Source organism: Nuphar pumila, chromosome 13, assembly GCF_984573655.1.
Source record: "Nuphar pumila chromosome 13, dmNupPumi1.hap1.1, whole genome shotgun sequence".
In the NCBI taxonomy this organism is placed as follows: Eukaryota; Viridiplantae; Streptophyta; class Magnoliopsida; order Nymphaeales; family Nymphaeaceae; genus Nuphar; species Nuphar pumila.
In genome coordinates, this window is record NC_143261.1 from 18294511 (window position 1) to 18314456 (window position 19946).

At 34.7% G+C, this 19946-nt stretch overlaps 1 protein-coding gene across 3 annotated transcripts in view; it reads left to right on the forward strand.

The window, feature by feature from the left end:
* The window catches only part of LOC149817971 (serine/threonine-protein kinase/endoribonuclease IRE1a-like), a 45364-nt gene that overhangs the window by 11386 nt on the left and 14032 nt on the right, over positions 1 to 19946 (forward strand). For all 3 annotated transcript variants that reach the window (XR_016427409.1, XM_089985804.1, XM_089985803.1), the window contains exons 4-6: positions 12663 to 12835; positions 12942 to 13188; positions 13314 to 13617. Coding sequence is in view for 2 of the 3 variants with exons in the window: in XM_089985804.1 (XP_089841930.1) it covers positions 12663 to 12835; positions 12942 to 13188; positions 13314 to 13617 (724 nt within the window). In the remaining variant the exon portion in view is untranslated. The remainder of the gene's footprint in view (positions 1 to 12662; positions 12836 to 12941; positions 13189 to 13313; positions 13618 to 19946) is intronic.

Sequence of the window (19946 nt, forward strand, 5' to 3'; positions counted from 1 at the left end):
AAAACCATTAACATTTTCCAAAAAACTCACATTTTTGGAAACATATAGCTTGTCATTCTTAATATCATAACAACGAAACCTTTTTTGGGTTTCAGAATATCCAAGAAAAGCGCAGGCAATGGCTTTTGGTGAAAGCTTGTCATTCTTGTCAGTAAGAATGAAGCATTTACAACCGAAAATTCTCAACTGACTATAGTCGGGTTCTTTGGTATACAATTTTTCAAAAGGCGAGATATTGTTCAAGTTTTTAGAAGGTAGCCGATTTATCAGATAGACAGATGCTAAAGCCGCTTCAACCCAAAAACCTTTTGGGATGTTTTGAGAAACAAGTAATGTTAGAGTTGTCTCTATTATATGTCTATGCTTCTTTTCGGCTAATCCATTTTGTTGAGGGGTTTTCGGATAAGATCTTTGGTGAAGAATACTATGACTTTTAAGATAATTTTTGAATTCACTTGAAAGGTATTCTCCACTAGAGTCGGTTCTAAAAATTTTTAGATTCTCATTAAATTGATTTTTAATCATCATATGATAGGTTTTAAAAATCGAGAAAACTTCATATTTGTGTTTAAGAAAATAAATCCAACAATATCTCGTGTAGTCGTCAACAAAAATGACATAATATGCAAAGCCTCCTTTTGATAGGACGGGTGTCGGTCCCCATACAATTGAATGGATAATTTCAAAAGGTCTTATTATAAACATAGATCTTTGACAAAAAAACAAATTTTTTATTTTCCTAAGAATATAGTCGTTACAAGTGAAATCACTTTTACATGGACTTTTAACAAAAGGTAAATGAATTTTTTTTGCAATATTTGGATGTCCAAGTCTCTTATGCCACACATTAATATCCTTTTGTTGGACAACATTACAAAACAGGTTCTTTAGAATTTGAAGGGAATCAACATAGTATAGATCGCCCTTCCTAAAGCCTTCCCCAATCAATCTCCCGGACCGGCGATCATGTATCCAACATTTGTTAGATGAAAACTTTATATCACACCCATGATCCGAGAGTTGAGAAACGGAAAACAAATTTAAGTTTAATTTGGGTATAAATGTAATTTTTGGAATAAAGAACCCTTGTTTTTCAAAATTTCCTATTCTTTTTTACTTCAAGAGATATTCCATCCGCGGTTGAAACAAAAGATGGAGAGAGATTTTTTAAGTATTCGAGAAAAGAACTAAAACTTGGCGTCATGTGAAAAGAAGCACCCGAATCTAAAAGCCAAGAGGTCTTACCAAGAGGAGAAGAGGTTGACATGGCAGCTCCGGATATAGCCCCTTTTAGAAGAGGTTTAAGTGCATCCACGATTTGTTGCAATGAGAGAGCTCCATTTGAAGATGATGAGCACTCTTCCTTTTGAGGTCGGGATGTAGTAGCCATGGCAAGTAACTTTTTTCACTTTGGGCAAATAGGCTTGATATGCCCCGGTTCCTTACAAAAATGACATAAAAGCTTGATATAATCCTTCTTCCTTCCTTGATCACTTGAGTTTTGATTCTTGAAGTGAGGAGGCTTGTAGGTCCTTAAGTCGCTCCCCGGTCGTGAGACGACATTAACTCCTTCGTTTTCTTCATTATTGGAAGGTGTAGCTAGAACACTTGGGTTGTTCTTGCTTATACCTATACGAGTCTCTTCTCTACTTAGTTTAGTAATTACTTCTTCAAGAGAGGGGAAAGTGAAGGCTGATAAAAGAGAAGACCGGATTTGTTCGAATTCAGGCCTAAGCCCATTCAAAAAATTAAAAAATCTATCTTCTTCCAATTGTTTATGACGAAGCTTTATGGCTTCTCTACTCTATTTGGGTTCGAGCATAGCAAGCTCATCCCAAATAGAAGAGAGCTCGGCAAAATACTCCCTTATAGTCATCTTTCCTTGATGAAGAGTTAGCGTCCTCTTTTGGAGGTAATATTTATGGGATAAGTCCTTAGAGGTGTACATCTTCTCAAGGTACTCCCACGCTTGAGAAGCTTTCTTAAACTTGATAATATTGGCGTTAATTCTTGTTTCTACGGATGAGAAAATCCATGAGAGGATTTTAAAATTCCTCATCTCCCATTCTTCATGTTTTTTGGTGTAGTCTTCAAGAGCCTTGGCTCTTTCTTCGCCTTCAAGGATTTTTATTTCTCCTTTCTCCATCAAGGTTATCTTTGGCTCCGGTTCAGGAATCGAGCCTTGGACATAGCCTCAAAGCTCTTTCCCTTTAATATGAGCCTCCATGTTTTCGGCCCAAACGTGATAGTTGGTCCCATTGAGTTTGAAGTCTAGAGAAAAATGAGTGTTTTTTACCCATTAGAGAGGAGAGATGATGAAAAATAATACGTACCACAAAGGATTTTTAGACCTTTCTTGATAGAAGAGTCTTCTAAAATATTGGATGAACAAGAGGATCCACTCCAATCACCAAAAAATCGAAGGCATGCTTTTCGAGGCACCCAAAAAAATGAGAATCGACACGATCTTTCTTTCTCCAATCTTGCTCTGATACCATGTGAATAATCCTTGCAAACAATCAAGTTTTCAAATAACTTGATACTTCAAATACTCAAGACAAAATAAATCCAATAAATGCACAATGTTTATAAGCTTTACACAACAAAAGAAGTGCAATAAATGCACAATGTTTATAAGCTTTACCCCACAAAAGAAGTGCAATAAATGCACAATGTTTATAAGCTTAAGGAGACAACTCCTTACTCTAATACATTCCTTCAATGGGCTCACATAGCCCTTATTTATAAGCACTTAAAGAGACGTTGGGCTATTCCCAACGGCTCTTATTAGAGATGTTGGGAATTAGCCCAACGTCTACCTTTTAAACTGTGTACAGCTGACTGTTGTACACTGTACACAGTCAGCCACTGTCTGTGTACAGAAATATTACATAAAAGAACAAAAATAAGAAATAAAAAAATTACAAAAATAAGAAAAAATAAAAATGAGGAATTACAATCATATTAAAAAACATGAATATACGTAAAATATAAAAATAACTAAAATACCCCTACAACTAAAGAAATATATATTTTATATATATAAGTAGATGGATACATGTACATATATATGTATATGTATCTTCTTTTATATATAAAAAATACATTGTCTTATGAATTACAATTTAACAATGCAGTCTTTGATGGGTATAGTAGTATATCATTGGGCGATGTGGAGAGAGCATATAAGATTTATGGAGTGACATTTGTGGGTCTAGAAGCATTAGAAGACAGCTGTCTATGACACAAGGCTGCATATTTAGCCTTATATGTTCATATTGGTAAAACATGGCCTCATGGAAATGGATAAACATGTCAGATATGATCAAACTTGTGCCCAGAACATGATCAAACAAGGGATAGATGTGAATGGGTTTGTGGTTGTTTGATGATCGTAAGGATGGTGGATGAACTGTATGAGGGTCATTTAGGGAGACCTTGCACGACTGTGTGGTGGGAGTGCACTTGATATGCATGTCCTCATCCAGCCATGATTTATATGCTTTAGCAGAAGTGTTCGGGACTGGTCCATGCAAGGAGGTGTAAATGAAATATGCGAAAATATAAAATGAGGGCTTCTAAGGGCTTACAATATCATAAACACAAAGTGCACATGTACATAAGTCCAACTAAGGGACAATACAAGAGCACAAAGGCACAACACAAGCACTAAGTACATTCAAGATATTAAAGAACTAAAGAGAAGAACACAAAACATAAAAAATATTCATCTTATTGAGCATGAATGCTTAAGAGAAACATTAAGAAATGAACGAGGATAAAAGCCCCTATTTATACATATACAAGAGAGAGGGAGACTTCAATAGAGCTGATGGACAACTCTATTGACTAGTCAACTCTATGTTGAATAGTCAAAAAAAGCCCAACAACTCTATTTGGTATTTGACCAAATAGGTTTTATAAAAACAGAAAAGACAAAATAATAAAGTAAAAGTATTAATGTGCCCCTAATAAACACAATCTATTACGATGACTGAAATAACCAAAATACCCCTAATGGGTATTTACCTATTATATCATTATAAATAAATATATATATATATATATGTACAATATGAACAATATATATATATATATATATATATATATACAACTTAACACTTCCCCTCAAACGTATAGTGTGATATACCGAAAGTTTGAAAGTACAAAAAAGTCAACGAAAATGATCAACGTCTTCAAGTGCCTTCATTGAAAGTCTCTATCTTTATGTCACATTAGAGAATTTTGCAAATACAAGTCTCCAAATGTCTTTATTGGTGATCGTCCCCAAATGCCTTCATCAACTATCTCTATATTCATGACATCAAAGATATTTTTTTCTCAATCCATCACATCTTTAAGAACCTATAGAGAGAACAAAATAAAGGTTTCAACTACACAAAGGAAAATATCCTAATCCAATAGTTATAAAGTTTTTAAAACAAATATATTTTTGAATAAGAGAATCATTAGATAATCACTAAGAAAGATAAGAGGAACATACCTCAAAGATAAATTTTTATGAAATCAAATCATAAACCCAAAATCAACATATTTTTTTTCAAGAAAAACATAAAAATTGATCATAAGAGAATTTGATTACTAAAAGACATAAATCATCAAGAAGAGAGAAACAATTATGAATAAAGAATATCCCATGGATTTTTAGAAAAACATTTCAAATGAAATAACAAATCATCATCGACAACATGCATATAAAATATAACAATTTCAAAGAGCCTTCAAGAAAAAGGGAGTTAATTAAATTCATGAATACAACAATGTGGACAAATTAATTAATATGAAACACATATATATATCCAACATGCAATTAAAGCATATTTAATGCACATAATAATGAAAGAAAGCAATCTCACAAATCACAACCTATTAGCATTCATTCACACAACCTAGAATAGGCTTAACCACAAAGGACCAAACATCAATCTTAATATATATATATATATATATTAAATGAAATGCACATAAGATGCATAAAATTTTATCAATAAACATTTTTCCATACAAGTAGAAGAAGTTTAAAATTTTTTATAGAGAGATTTTAAAAATCCCACACAACAAAAGGAATGATATTTGCAAATATCAACAATAGTTCAACCACCACAAGCAATCACCTCATTAGACCTCCAAACCTCAAAAATCAAGTGTATCAGCTATTAGAATAAGAGCATAATTACAATGCTACTAATGGGCAAACACACACAAAAAGTGTGAATAACCAACATCTATTGTCTACATAAAATGACAAACAAGTGTATCAACTAATAAAACAAGAGCATAATCACAATGCCATTAATAGGCTAAAGCCGCTAAACACACAAAAAATGTGAATAACCAACATCATCTCTTGTCTATATAAAATGATACTTAAACAAGTATATCAACTACTAGAACAAGAGCATAGTCACAATGTCACATATGGGCAAAACACACAAAAAATGTGAATAACCAGTGGGTGCACATAACTCACCATATTTGAAAAAGATCTCGTCTATATAAAATGATACTTAAATAAGAGACATAATTGGAGGAAACACACGAGGTAAGAGAGCTTGTAATGAAAACAAATTAAAGTCATAAAAAAGCTAAGGAAAAAATTTACAAATCAAGGCAAAAATATTAAATTTTACAACCTTTCGAAACACCATGGTTTCAAAAATAGATAAACATCACAAATAAACATACTTATAAGCATCCATAATACAAATGATCAAATATCCAAATTAGTGATACAATACACTCATGGAACCAGAGATCAAACAAACATAAGTTAGAGCTAAACTATAAGCCGACAATCAAAACTGACAAAAACGAGGTGCACACAACTCACCCCAACAAACAACTCTGGTTCAACAAAAGCAACATGGAAAAAAACAAAAGATGCATCATATTAAAAATCTAAGATGGACAAAACAAATGCCATAAGAAAGCAATAAATACTTACAGAAATCACTTTTCAAATAAGTGAGTTCATATATAAGAATCGATTTGAAAAAACAAAGTTTTAAATCAAATCCAATAACGGTATATAAAAACTTAGAATGAATATAGTGCAATCATATGCACAACAAGATGTCAATTGATGCAATGCAATCATATTCGCTCAATCTAGATTACAAGTCTACTATAACACAACAATGACATATAACATTAAAGAAGGCCAAAACATATATATAGATTCTCAAAGAACCATATAGAAAATCAAGTGCATATACAAGTATAACTAATCATGAATACTCACAAAGAGATCAAAAACTCATGTATATGCAATAATCTTAATAACTTAAAGCCACATATCTTAGAATGAATATAGTGCAATCATATGCACAACAAGATGTCAATTGATGCAATGCAATCGTATGCATAGTCAATATAAGCAAGTTATACAGAGAGATCGCTCAATCTAGATTACAAGTCTACTATGACACAACAATGACATATAACATTAAAGAAGGCAAAAACATATATATAGATTCTCAAAGAACCATATAGAAAACCGAGTGCATACACAAGTACAACTAATCATGGATACTCACAAAGAGATCAAAAACTCATGTATATGCAATAATCTTAATAACTTAAAGCCACATATCTTATACAAAAGATATAAATAATCACATAAGATATGCATAGGAACACATTTAAGCATATATGTAAGTGATATATTAAGGCACTAAGGGTATATACCAAAGAGGCCACAATATAAAAAATAATATTTTATAAATAACAGGTATTCAATAAATCAAGAGTCTTTAATCAAGAACACACGTGTCCACCAAAGATCTAAGTGGACAAGCACATCCATCAATAATGGACAAGTACTAAAGTGAAGCACGAGGAAAACACTTATCCCACAAAGGGCAAACACAAAGAAGATTCTCATAATTCTTAACATAATATTTTATTAAAAAACTAAATATGCAATAAAAACATAATATTTAAATCCCATGCAAAACATGTAAAATAATTTTTATTAAAGAGTCATGAGACTAAGAAAATAAAACAATCATATAAGAAAATAAAACAATCATAAGGACCACAAAAGGACCAACAAGAGAAACACCCAATAACATAACTATTGTCCTACAAAATGACCACAAAAAACATTATTTAAAGTGAATGACTATCATAAGAAATCATGCTCAATACCTTATACATGAATAAACAATCTCATTCATCATGTAAGGCAATCACAAGTGCATAAGGATCAAATATCAATATAAAAATTATTTATTCATAAGTTAGATCATAATTTTTAATACTTCGTAAGCTACTTTAAGTTTCACATAAAAATACACCAAGAGCAAAGAGAGAAAAATTAAACACAAGTTAAGCAAAATTTCATAAGATCATACTTGTGAAAGACACACAACAACCATTTCAAATTATTTTAAAATATATGAAAATTTCTTAAAAAGAAACAAAACAAAGTTTAATAATAAATACGAACATGATTTGACATATATAACCATGAATTGTTCACATAAAATATCTAAATGCAACCGTACATGCTAAAAAATACTAGATCATATACGTACATATCAAATAAAGAAAGTTTTGAAAAACTAAGATTCAAACTAGATCTCATAAAAGCATACACACATATAATTTTACAAAATCAAACAAATATTATAAACCTTATAAAATATTTAATAAAAATAAATCCAACGATATTTAAAAAAAAACATTTAAAGATTTTGGGTTTTTATAAAAATAACAAATATTTTTTCAAGGATAAAGAAAATGAGTGCTTTCTCATGCATAATGCATGAGATAGATAACACAAGTAACACTTAAAGATATAAGATACATACCGGGTCAAGATTTTCCTTGAATCCAAGCCATACAACGCTCACGAATCCATCATGAAGCATGAACTCGAACCAAAGAATCCCAAGATCCAAAAGAGGCAAAATACTAAGAAGGATTTCTTGGCTCTGATACCATGTAATGAAATATGCAAAAATACAAAATGAGGGCTTCTAAGGGCTTACAACATAAGTCCAACTAAGGGACAATACAAGAGCACAATGACACAACACAAGCACTTAGTGCATTAAAGACATTAAACTTAAAAAACTAAACAGAATACAAAACATAAAAAGTATTCATCTTATTGAGCATGAATGCTTAAGAGAAGCATTAAGAAATGAAAAGGAATAAAACCCCCTATTTATACACATACAAGAGAGAGGGAGACCTCAATAGAGCTTTTGGATTGTTCCAACAACTCTATTGACTAGTCAACTCTATGTTGACTAGTCAAAAAAGAACCCAACAACTCTATTTGGTATTTGATTAAATAATCCCTATAAAAACAAAAAATACAAAAAAATAAATAAAGTAAAAGTACTAATGTGCTCCTAATGGGCAAAACCTATTACAAGGACTGAAATGATCAAAATACCCCTAATAGGCATTTACCTTTTAAATCATTATAAATAATATATATATATATATATATATATATATATATATATATATATATATATATATATGTGTGTGTGTGTGTGTGTGTACAATATGAACCAATATGAGAATTTCGTTGGGGCGTTCCCTACTGAGCGATGCACTGTACTCTTTAGGCCCGGAGGCAGTGATAAATGGGCAAGGGTTGCTAGGTCGTCGCCCAGAAGCGATGCGTCACACCGGCGCCTGGGTGTGGTTTCAAATAGGCAAGGGTTCCTTCACTTTGTTGGACGGGTGGGGGTAAAGAAGATAGTTCAAGACCATAAAATTAGGTTAGCCACTTGAAACATAGGGTCTTTAATTGGTAAGTTGGTAGAGTTAGTAGATGTTATGTGTAGGAGAAAGATTGATATTTTATGTCTACAAGAGACCAAATGGGTAGGTGAGAAAGCAAAAGTGATAGAACCTTGGGGATATAAGATTTGGTATACAGGAATAAATAAGAATATGAATGGAGTAGGGATTGTTATTAATCGTGAGTTTATAGATAATGTAGTTGAGGTCCGTAGGAAGGGTGATAGGATTTTACTTATTAAATTAGTATTAAGTACGGATATTATTAATATTATTAGTGTTTATGCACCTTAAGTAGGTTTAGATGATTCTATTAAGCGTCAATTTTGGGAAGATTTAGATGGACTAGTACAAGGGATATCTTATGGAGAAAAGCTTTTCATCGGCGGTGACCTTAATGAATATGTAGGCATTAGTAGGGATGTATTTGAGAGTATACATGGAGGCTATGGTATAGGAGAAAGAAACAAAAGTGGAGAAAGGATTTTAGATTTTGGTTTGTCCTATGATATGATCTTAGCCAACACTTGGTTTAGGAAGAGGGAGTCTCACCTAGTAACATTTAAAAGTGGGGTTAATACGAGTCAGATAGATTTTTTCCTACTTAGAAAGAAAGATAAGAATTGTTGCATCGATTGTAAGGTTATACCGGGAGAAAGTGTAGCTACACAACATAGAGTCTTAATTTTAGATCTTAGATTTAGAAAATGCCGTAAAAGTGATAGACATAGGATAGATCCTAGAATTAAGTGGGGGGCACTGAAAGGAGCTAAACAAGGAATGTTTGTAGAGCAGGTAGTTAAGGAAGCTGATTGGTGTCTCGAGGAGGATTCAGAATCAATATAGAATGAGAAAGGTGACTAAGGAGGTATTGTGTGAGTTTAAAGGCGGTGCACCGCTAGGTAAGGATACATCGTGGTGGAACGAGGATGTCAAATTAGCTATTAAGGTTAAAAGAGAGTGTTATAGAAATCTAAGTAAAAGTCGTGATAATGAGAATTTGGAGAAGTATATGATAGCAAAGAAGGAAGCTAAAAAAGTAGTTCAAAACGCGAGGGATAAGGTACATAAGGAGGTTTATGACAAGTTGAATACCAAAGAGGGCGAAAAGGATATTTATAGGCTTACAAAGATGCGAGATAGAAAATCGAGGGATCTGGGTATGGTTAGATGTATCAAAGATGAAACACAAAGGGTTTTAGTTAAAGATGAGGAGATTAATGAGAGATAGAAAGATTATTTTGATAAGCTATTTAATAGAAGTCATGCTCTGGATCTTGGAGACTTCTCCATTCCTTTTCATGAGATGAATCGTGACTTCATGCGCAAGATTCAAAAGAAAGAAATTGCAGAGGCTTTGAAGAAAATGAAATCAAGAAAGACAGTTGGCCCAGATGATATGCCTATCGAGGCTTGAAAATGCTTGGGTGAGAAAGGTTTAGAATGATTGACAAATCTTTTTAACAAGATTTGGCGGATAAATAAGATGCCTAACGAGTGGAGGAAGAGTACTTTGGTGCCTCTATATAAGAATAAGGGTGATATACAAGATTGCACAAATTATTATGGTATAAAACTCATGAGTCATACTATGAAACTTTGGGAGAGGGTGATTGAGTATAGGTTGAGGAAGGTCGTCATGATATAGGAGAATCAATTTAGTTTTATGCCTGGAAGATCAACTATGGAAGCTATACATCTTCTTAGACAACTTATTGAGAGATATAGAGAGAGGAACAAAGATTTGCATATAGTTTTTATTGATTTGGAGAAGGCATATGATAGAGTACCTAGGGGTGTTCTCTGGTGGACAATAATGGAGAAAGGTGTTTCTCTCAAGTACATTAGTATAATTAAAGATATGTACGAAGGAGTAGTAACCAATGCCCGCACTTGTGGAGGGGTGACAACCAATTTTCCTATAACGGTTGGGTTACACCAAGGATATGCATTAAGCCCTTTCCTATTTGCTATAGTGATGGATGATCTTGCGAGATCAATTCAAGAAAATGTGCCGTGGTGTATGTTGTTTGCTGATGATATTGTTTTGATTGATGAGTCTAGAGTTGAGGTTAATACTAAGTTAGAATTATGGAGACAGACATTGGAAGCAAGAGGTTTTAAGTTGAGTAAGAGTAAGACAGAATATATGGAATGTCAGTTTAGTTAGCAACGAAGTAGTGATGGGAGTGTAGTGAAGTTTGGTGAGCAAGAAATACCGGTGGATGACTGTTTCAAATATTTGTGATCTATCATTCAAAAGGATGGAGAAATTGATGGAGATGTAAATCATAGGATAAAGGTTGGGTGGATGAAATGGAAAAGTGCAACTGGAGTGTTGTGCGATCGTAGAATGCCATTGCGGTTGAAGGAAAAGTTTTATAGGACGACAATTAGGCCCGCTTTACTATATGGTACGAAATTGTTGGGCTGCCAAAAAACATCATATTAAAAAAATGAGTGTAGCTGAGATGCGTATGCTTCGATGGATGTGTGGAAATACAATAAAAGATAATATTCAAAACGAGGAGATACGTAAGAAGGTAGGCGTTGCATCCATTGAAAATAAGATGAGAGAGAATCGTTTACGGTGGCTTGGACATATTCGGCGAAGGCCTAATGATGCTCCAGTTAGAAGGATGGAAAAATGGGAAAATATATTAGTTAAAAGAGGTCGGGGTAGGCCTAAGAAGACTTGGATGGAGATGATAAGAAAGGATATGAATGCTTTGAACCTCACCGACGACATGACATTGGATAGAAATGATTGGAGGAGAAGGATTCATGTGGAAGACCCAGAATGATTTTCTTACTTGGTTCATATCGCCGACCCCAATTATTTTGGGATGAAGGCGTAGTTGTTGTTGTTGTTGTATGTACAATATGAACCAAAAATATATATGTATGAAAATACATATATATACATGTACAACTTAACAAGGTGAACCACAAAAAAGAATCAAGTTTTCATCAAAGATGTCATGGCTTGATTTGATGAGTTTCTTGGTAAGATGATCAAAACATAGATATCCATGATGGATGTCACCATATCCAATGATTGGATATGTGATCACCTTTTGGACAAAGATCTTATTAACTGTTTTTGTATCATGCATGAAACATGAAACCAAACAAGTCAAAGATGGAATGACATTGATTTGTTATCGTAAATGATTTTGAATGATGTACTTCCTAAGACATCCAATCTGAGTCAGACTTGCAAGAATGTTGATTCCTTACTCTATTATCACCCATATTGGTCTCAGATGGAGTGCAGTCACTCAATGCAGACAATGGGGTGGTCTCCTCATGATTTTCATTCCACACAAGTTTACGGACTGGCAATTTCGTTTATACCATATTGGCATTGGGGAATTCATTTAATTTGTTGAAGATAAAATGCATCTCTAGCAACATTATAGAACCTGAGAACTGGGTATGTTGAATTTATTTTTTGAAAATTAAGAAACTGGTAATTTTTATAGTTACATGTTAATTATTTTTTGTCTGAAGCATTTATATAGTGTTTTCTGTTGGTATCTAATTGTTTGACAGCGAGAAGGGTAGTCTCTACTTACTCTGTGGTAAGCTTTTTTTTTTTTACTTATAATTATTAATGCATTTTACCAAGTCATTCTTATTCATTTAAATTTTTTAATTTTACCTGAATGCTTGAGCATTTGTGTTGTTGATTGTATCTTGATGTCCAAAAAGGTGGAATAGGTCTATGTAGTTTTTGTGTGTGGTCTTTGTCAATTAATATTGATATAGTGCTTCTTTTCTCTTTGTTTTTTATATTTTTTCTTGTACATTAGATAGACTCTCACTATGTTGATCTGGTATATTTTTTCCCATGGTTATTTTATGCTTTTCTTCAGGGGTATGGTTTCTGGGCTTGCTTATTTACATGATCTAAAAATAATACACCGGGATTTGAAGCCCCACAATGTACTGATAAGTGCTGGGAAGCCTGTATGTGCTAAACTGTCTGACATGGGAATAAGTAAAAGACTTTCTGATGGAAAATCTTCTCTAACAAATAATGCTACTGGTATGGTTGGGGAACTCCTGATTGTAGAAGCACCCTGTTATCTATGGTGCATTTATTAGAGCAATAATTCATGATTTCTCTGCCATGTGCTATATTGACATTGCAGGAAGTGGTAGCTCTGGATGGCAAGCACCAGAGATCCTCCTTGGAAGGTCTCAGACATTTTCACTGGATTTGTTTAGTTTAGGATGTGTTCTTTTCTTTTGTATCACTAAAGGCAAGCACCCATTTGGGAAGCACTTCGAACGAGATACAAACATTGCAAACAACCGTCTAGATCTTTCTTTGATTGAGTATATTCCGGAAGCTGTTCATCTTTTCTCTCAGCTGTTACAACCAGACCCACTACTGAGGTAAGAGCCACTTCATGTTCTTCCAGCTTTCTAGTTTTCCTTTTTCTGCTCATCAAGGTAATTCCTTTTTATTAGATGAAGTATGCAAGTAAGAACATTGTAGTGTTAAATGGTCCTCATTTCAGACCAACAGCACAAGAAGTGTTGCAACATCCACTCTTCTGGAGCTCTGAGATGCGTCTATCATTTCTTCGAGATAGCAGTGACAGAATAGAATTAGAGGAGAGGGAGAAGCATTATGATCTTTTGCAAGCAATTGGGCACATTGGACCAGTAGTTTTTGGTGAGAATTGGGCTACTAAGTTCAATTCTGTGTTCCTTGCAAGCATTGGTAATCACAGACGCTACAATACGAACAGTACATGCCATCTTCTAAGACTCATCAGGAACAAAATGAATCATTATATAGAGTTTCCAAAACAAGTACAGGTTTGTACTTATGTTTATTCAGTTTGCCTTTATTGCTATATGCTGCTATTTAGCTGCCCATGTTTCACTAGCTCATTCAGATAAATAAATGTGTCCCATCTTTTCATATTGCTTCTATATGAAATTTGTGAAAATTTCCACTTTCTGTTTGACTTTGTAAAGTTCCTGTTATGTTTTTTCCTTTTTCTTTGTTGGTATCTGATATAAATTTTGTTACATTTATACTGGTTTTTCTGGAAACTTATTTAGTTATGGAGTAAATTGATATGAATCTTTGGGTGTCTATGTTACTCACCATGTCTTATTAACTAACGGAAACCTATGATAACTTTGTTCTTTTCTCTTTTTGTGCTTGAATTGTCAACTTGGTCATCTTGGCTTTCCACTGACATTATTTGGCATGAACTTTCAACATCACTATGAACTATGAAGTATACTAGAGTTCTATTGCTTATAAATGTTTATAATTTATGCTTGCAATCCTTTTTGTCCTTTTGGTTGAAACATGCGTTCTTGCATCATCTTCAAACATTTCAGTAATCCTAATCTTAAGCTTGTTAGAGTTACTGTTTTTTGAATTTGATGCAGAAACAAAGAACTTATTCATTGGTTCATATAACTTGTGGGAGCTAAAAGCAAGGTTACCAGACTAGGAAGTGGAAGCGGGAAACGAAATGAAAAGTGAAAGCGAGATATTTTAAAATTTATAAGAAGCAGGAAGCGAGGAATCAATTTAAAAGCGAAATAGGAATAAAAGAGAAAGTAACATGGGTCCAAATGAGAAGCAAAATACAAATCAAAGGAGAAAGAAATAAAAACTGAAATAAAGATGATTATTCTTAAATTTTGTGATTTCGTAGTATAATAATTAAATTCTTTTCAAAATCTAAAAATGATGGTTGCCAATTTAAAGAAAGTACATGAGAAATGAGCGGAAAGTGTGAAAGGAAACATATGGAAAATATAAAAAACAGCGTGAGAGAAGCGTATACGGATCATATAGGGAAGCAAAGAAGAAACATGTGGGATGTTAAGATGGATGTATATATATATATATGTGTGTGTGTGTGTGTGTGTTTATATCTTAACAGTTCTAGATATTTTTGAGTGTTCTTGAATGCATTTTGTAGTGAAGATTTTATGTATTTTATTGTTTATTATGAATGAAATCATTTATTCACAAAACTTGTATTAGTTTGTATCTAAGTCACACAGACTCGGTTAAAAGGTCGACACACCCGTGTCGCCCGTACCCGACATGGGTGCGGCTTCAGACACGGTCAACCAAGTGTCAGACTCGGTCAACGCACCGGGGCCGAGTCCGTCCACATTTTGGACTCGGTCAACTTTGATCAAGTCTATTTTTGTCCATTTTAGGGCAAAAGACGTATAGAAACTAAAAAAAAATTGATCTTTTTATACATATTTTTTAAAATATATATATATATATATATATGTATATATATATATATAGCCGTGTCCCCTATATTAGATAGTGTAGTATACGTGTTTTGTATTTACAGTTTGGATCCGGATCCGGATCCAAACTATTTGTATATAATGGCATACTTGTAAATAACCCCAGCTTATCAGGGTTATCGTAAATGTTATGTATTATGGCTTTTGCCTATATACTAATGAAACAGGTCACGATTTCTAATAATCAGAAATCGTGACACATTGCAGCCTCTCTCTCTTTCTTCTCTTAGTTTCTCGTTTGCAGGCTCTGGAGAAAACTCACATGGTATCAGAGCACGTTTGATCCAAGGGCTGAAATTCTTCTTTCCTCGGTGTGGCTGCTGCAACACGATCACGAGCCCAGATCTTCCTCAATCTTTTCATCTACTGGAATACGAGCCCCAGGTACTTCTTCCTTCAATCTCTTCTAACCCAAAATCAGTTTCACGATATTTTCTTAGCCCCACCCACTTCTTCACTTCTTCCTTCATTCTGTTCACGATATTTTTTTTTTAGCCCCACCCACTTCTTCACTTCTTCCTTCATTCTGTTCTAACCCAAATCAGTTTCACGATACCACTTCTTCGTGACGATACTTTCCCAAATCAGTTTCACGATACCACTTCTTCCTTCATTCAGTTTCACGATATTTTCCCAAATCAGTTTCACGATACCCAATTCAGCCACTTTTCGATTTCTTTGCTTTCACATATTTGGGTTTTATTGGCTGCTCACTGATCTGTACATCAGCGATATTCCTTTTATTTCTGCTTTATTATTGCTGTGTGCAATTTTTATATATTTTTCAAAGAAAAGGAAGGCAAAGTCTTAGCTTCTTTTATCAAATCAGATTAGACTTGATAATCTGGGTATCAGTTCTGATAATCAGATTCACGCTGAATTCTCAGCTATCTACTGTTTAAAAAAAAAAATAATAATTGCTGCATTTATATACTGATTGCACACGCCAATAATATTCTTTTTCTTGTTCTAAGTCATGGATTCTTCTTCTTCTCAAACTTTTCTCTCATCCAACTTTCTTGGCCAACTCATTTATGAAAAACTTACCAATTCCAATTTCTTGATCTGGAAGAGACAAATTCTTCTATTCATTAAAAGTCAAGGTCTTTCTGAACATTTAAATGGATCAATTTCAGCCCCTCCAGAATTTATCATACAAGAAACTAAGGATGGAAACGAGGCTGATTCTATACAACGAATACCAAATCCCCAATATGAAAATTGGATGAAGCGTGATCAAACTGCAGTTGCTTTCCTTATCTCCACTATCTCTCAAGAAGTATTGGTGGGAATTCCAGATGAGTGCTCAACAAAAGAATTATGGGACCGGCTAGTGAAGACATATTCTCAGATTTCAGAGGCTAGAATTTCCTTTCTTCAGCGTGAATTTCGACTCCTCACTAAAGGTTCCATGTCTGTCATGGAATACTTGAACAAGGTCAAAAACATAAGCGATCAACTAGCTGTTGTCGGGTATGAAGTGACAGACAAAGATAAAGTCAGGCAAGCCTTGAATGGATTAGGATCGGAATTCCATGTTCTTTCGATCTCATTGTTATGTCTGCCCAGCTTACCATCGTTTGAAGACTTGCAAGCGAAACTCCTTCAATATGAGATGACCTTAAAGGGGATGTCACATGACACTGGTGGACAGGTTCTTGCTACTAGTGTTTTCTTTGGCCAGGGACGCGGTGATAGTCATTTTGGTGCAGGTAGAGGACGAGGTACTCCAGGGGGGCGTGGGTTACTACCCACCTCGAATGCCTCTCCTTATAATCTGAAAAACATGCCCACCTATTATCTATGTAACAAGTGAGGTCACGTCAAAGCCAACTGTTGGCACAATCCACAGAACAAAGGAAAGTTCCAAAAGGGTGAGAGCTCGTCAGGACGAAAGGAGAACCCTTCAAAGTTTGGTGGCGATGTGAAAGAGCTTCTTTTGGCTGCATTGTCTGAACTTGATATGAAACGCGATGATAAAGGAGTCTGGTACATTGATTCAGGGGCAGCTACTCATGTCACAGGTAATGCGGGTAAATTCTCTACTTTAACTCCTTATTTTGGAAAAAGTAACATCGTCACTGGAGAGGGTCACACCACCCCATCACCCACATTGGAAATGTTTCTATCCCCTTGCCCAAATCCCCACTTCATCTTTCCAATGTTCTTCATGCCCCAAATATTACAAAAAATATTGTTTCTGTTTCTAAGCTTGTTGATCATACCAATTCTTCTGTTAAATTTACTCTGTCTTTTGTTTATGTCAAGGATCTACAAACGAAGAAGACGTTCGCTAGAGGGGAACGCCGGGGAAATATGTATGTCTTCCAGGAGGACCCTTCTACTTGTGTTCGACCTACCTTGAAGTCATCTTCTCAGTCTATGTCGTCAAAGCATATCCATGTGTTCAATTTGCAATCTTCAAATAAATATAATAAGCCTGATTTTTGGCATTTGCGTCTTGGTCATTGTGGTCGAGTCTTCGTTGAGCGACTCGTATCTGATGGTCTTATTCCTGAGTTTGGCCTGATTCCTAGACCAGATAATAAAATGTGTTCAAGTTGTCAAATGTGTAAGAGTCATGTTCTTCCTTTTCATTCAATAAATGAGAGAGCTTCAAGGCCTTTTGAAATCGTCTGTTCCGATGTATGGGGACCGGCTCCTAATCCTTCTAATTCTGGCAGCAAATATTATGTTATTTTTATTGATAATTTCTCTCGCTTCACTTGGATATATTTCATGAAGAATAAATCAGAAGTTTTCTCTATTTTTCGTTGTTTTCATACATTTGTCAAAACTCAATTCTCTTGTAATATTCTACATTTTCAATGTGATGGTGGGGGGGAATACTCCTCCAGGGATTTTATCAATTATCTCCAAGATAATGGGATAAATCGTAGAGTATCTTGCCCGCATACACCCCAACAGAATGGAGTTGCAGAACGGAAACACCGTTACATTGTGGAAAGCGCTATGAGCATGATGCACGGAAGTCATACTCCCATAGGACTCTGGACAGAGGCCTTTCACTCTATTGTTTACATTATTAATCGTCTGCCCATGAAGCTTTTAGAAAATAAATCACCTTTTTTCATTCTATTTGGGAAACATCCTGATTATGATGAACTAAAATTTTTTGGTTGCACGTGTTATGTTCATATTGACTCTTCTCTGCGAAACAAGTTTCAGGTTAAGGCATCCAAGTGTAGATTTGTCGGATATGCAGATCACCACAAAGGGTACAGGTTTTATGATCCTAACAACAGACGAATTAAGATATCTAGGAATGTAGTTTTTGATGAGAATGATTTTGAAGATGGAGAATATGTTTCTACCCAAACCAATATGAATACTCTATTTTATGATCCATGGCTCAGTGCAGAGCTCTTTACTGCAACCAATGATGAGTGTTCTTCCTCCTGTGCTCAAGGAACATCCTGTCAAGATGGATACAGTGGCATACAGGAACTTGAAATAGAACATCCTCCAGAGATTAACAAGTTTGCTGGGCAAGTTTATAGGAGAAGAGAAAGGGACTCACTCTTGACTTCGGATGATATTGAACAAGAAGATCCATCCAACGACATTACTTCTTCAATTTCTAATACAGTAGCTATTCCGATCAGACGATCTGAAAGAGCTCGGCATCCTATTAAAAAGTGGGTCAGTTATGAGAATTTCACCATGGATTTTCAGTTATTTTTGTCACAGATTGAGAAAGAGACCGAGCCTAGACATTTTCATCAAGCCATTAATTCCAAAAAATGGATTCAAGCCATGAATAAAGAGATGGAAGCTTTGTACCAGTGTCAAACATGGACAGTTGTCCCTCGACCTCCAGATAGAAATGTTGTTGGCTCACGATGGGTTTACAAGATCAAATACAAACTGAATGGAAGTGTTGAACGATACAAAGCTCGTCTCGTAGCCAAGGGATTCACTCAAGAGTTTGGACAGGACTATGATGAAACCTTTAGTCCAGTTGTGAAAATGGGCACAATTCGCATTGTTCTTTCATTAGCTGTCGATTATGGTTGGAGAATAAGTCAGCTAGATGTGAAGAATGCCTTTCTTCATGGGGATTTGAAGGAAGAAGTATACATGGAACAACCGCCAGGATATACAGAAGTAGATTCAAAGGAATATGTATGCAAATTAAATCGGGCTCTCTATGGACTGAAACAAGCATCTCGATCTTGGTTTGAGAGTTTCTCTCTAGAAATTCAAAGACATGGTTTCTATCGATCGCAATTGGATCACTCCCTCTTTATTCTTCGAGGTAAGGAGTTTACTACCTTCTTGTTAATATATGTTGATGATATAATTATTACAGGAAGTAGTGAGAATCATGTTCAAGAAACTAAAGATCTTTTGAGTCAAAGGTTCAAAATGAAGGACCTTGGAAACCTTCGGTACTTTCTTGGAGTAGAAGTGGATAGTCAAGGAAATAAACTTACTTTGACCCAACATAAATACACCCTGGATCTGTTAGAAAAGGGTGGAATGAAAGATTGCAAGCCTCTTGCTACTCCTAGTGTGCTTAACCAGAAACTAAGTGTGCAAGACGGAGACTTGTACCATGATCCCACCAAATATCGGAGTCTAGTGGGAATGCTTTAATATCTTACTTTTACCAGGCCTGATATTACATATTCGGTCAATCAAGTTTCTCAATTCATGCATGAGCGAAGGACGGGATACATGGATGCAGTAAAAAGGATACTGAGGTACTTGAAGAGTACAGTTGGAGATGAACTTTTGTACACCAAAAGCAGATCCATGAATACTGCTCATGACATAATTGCTTATTCAGATGCAGACTGGGCTGGAGATCCTAATGATCGAAAGTC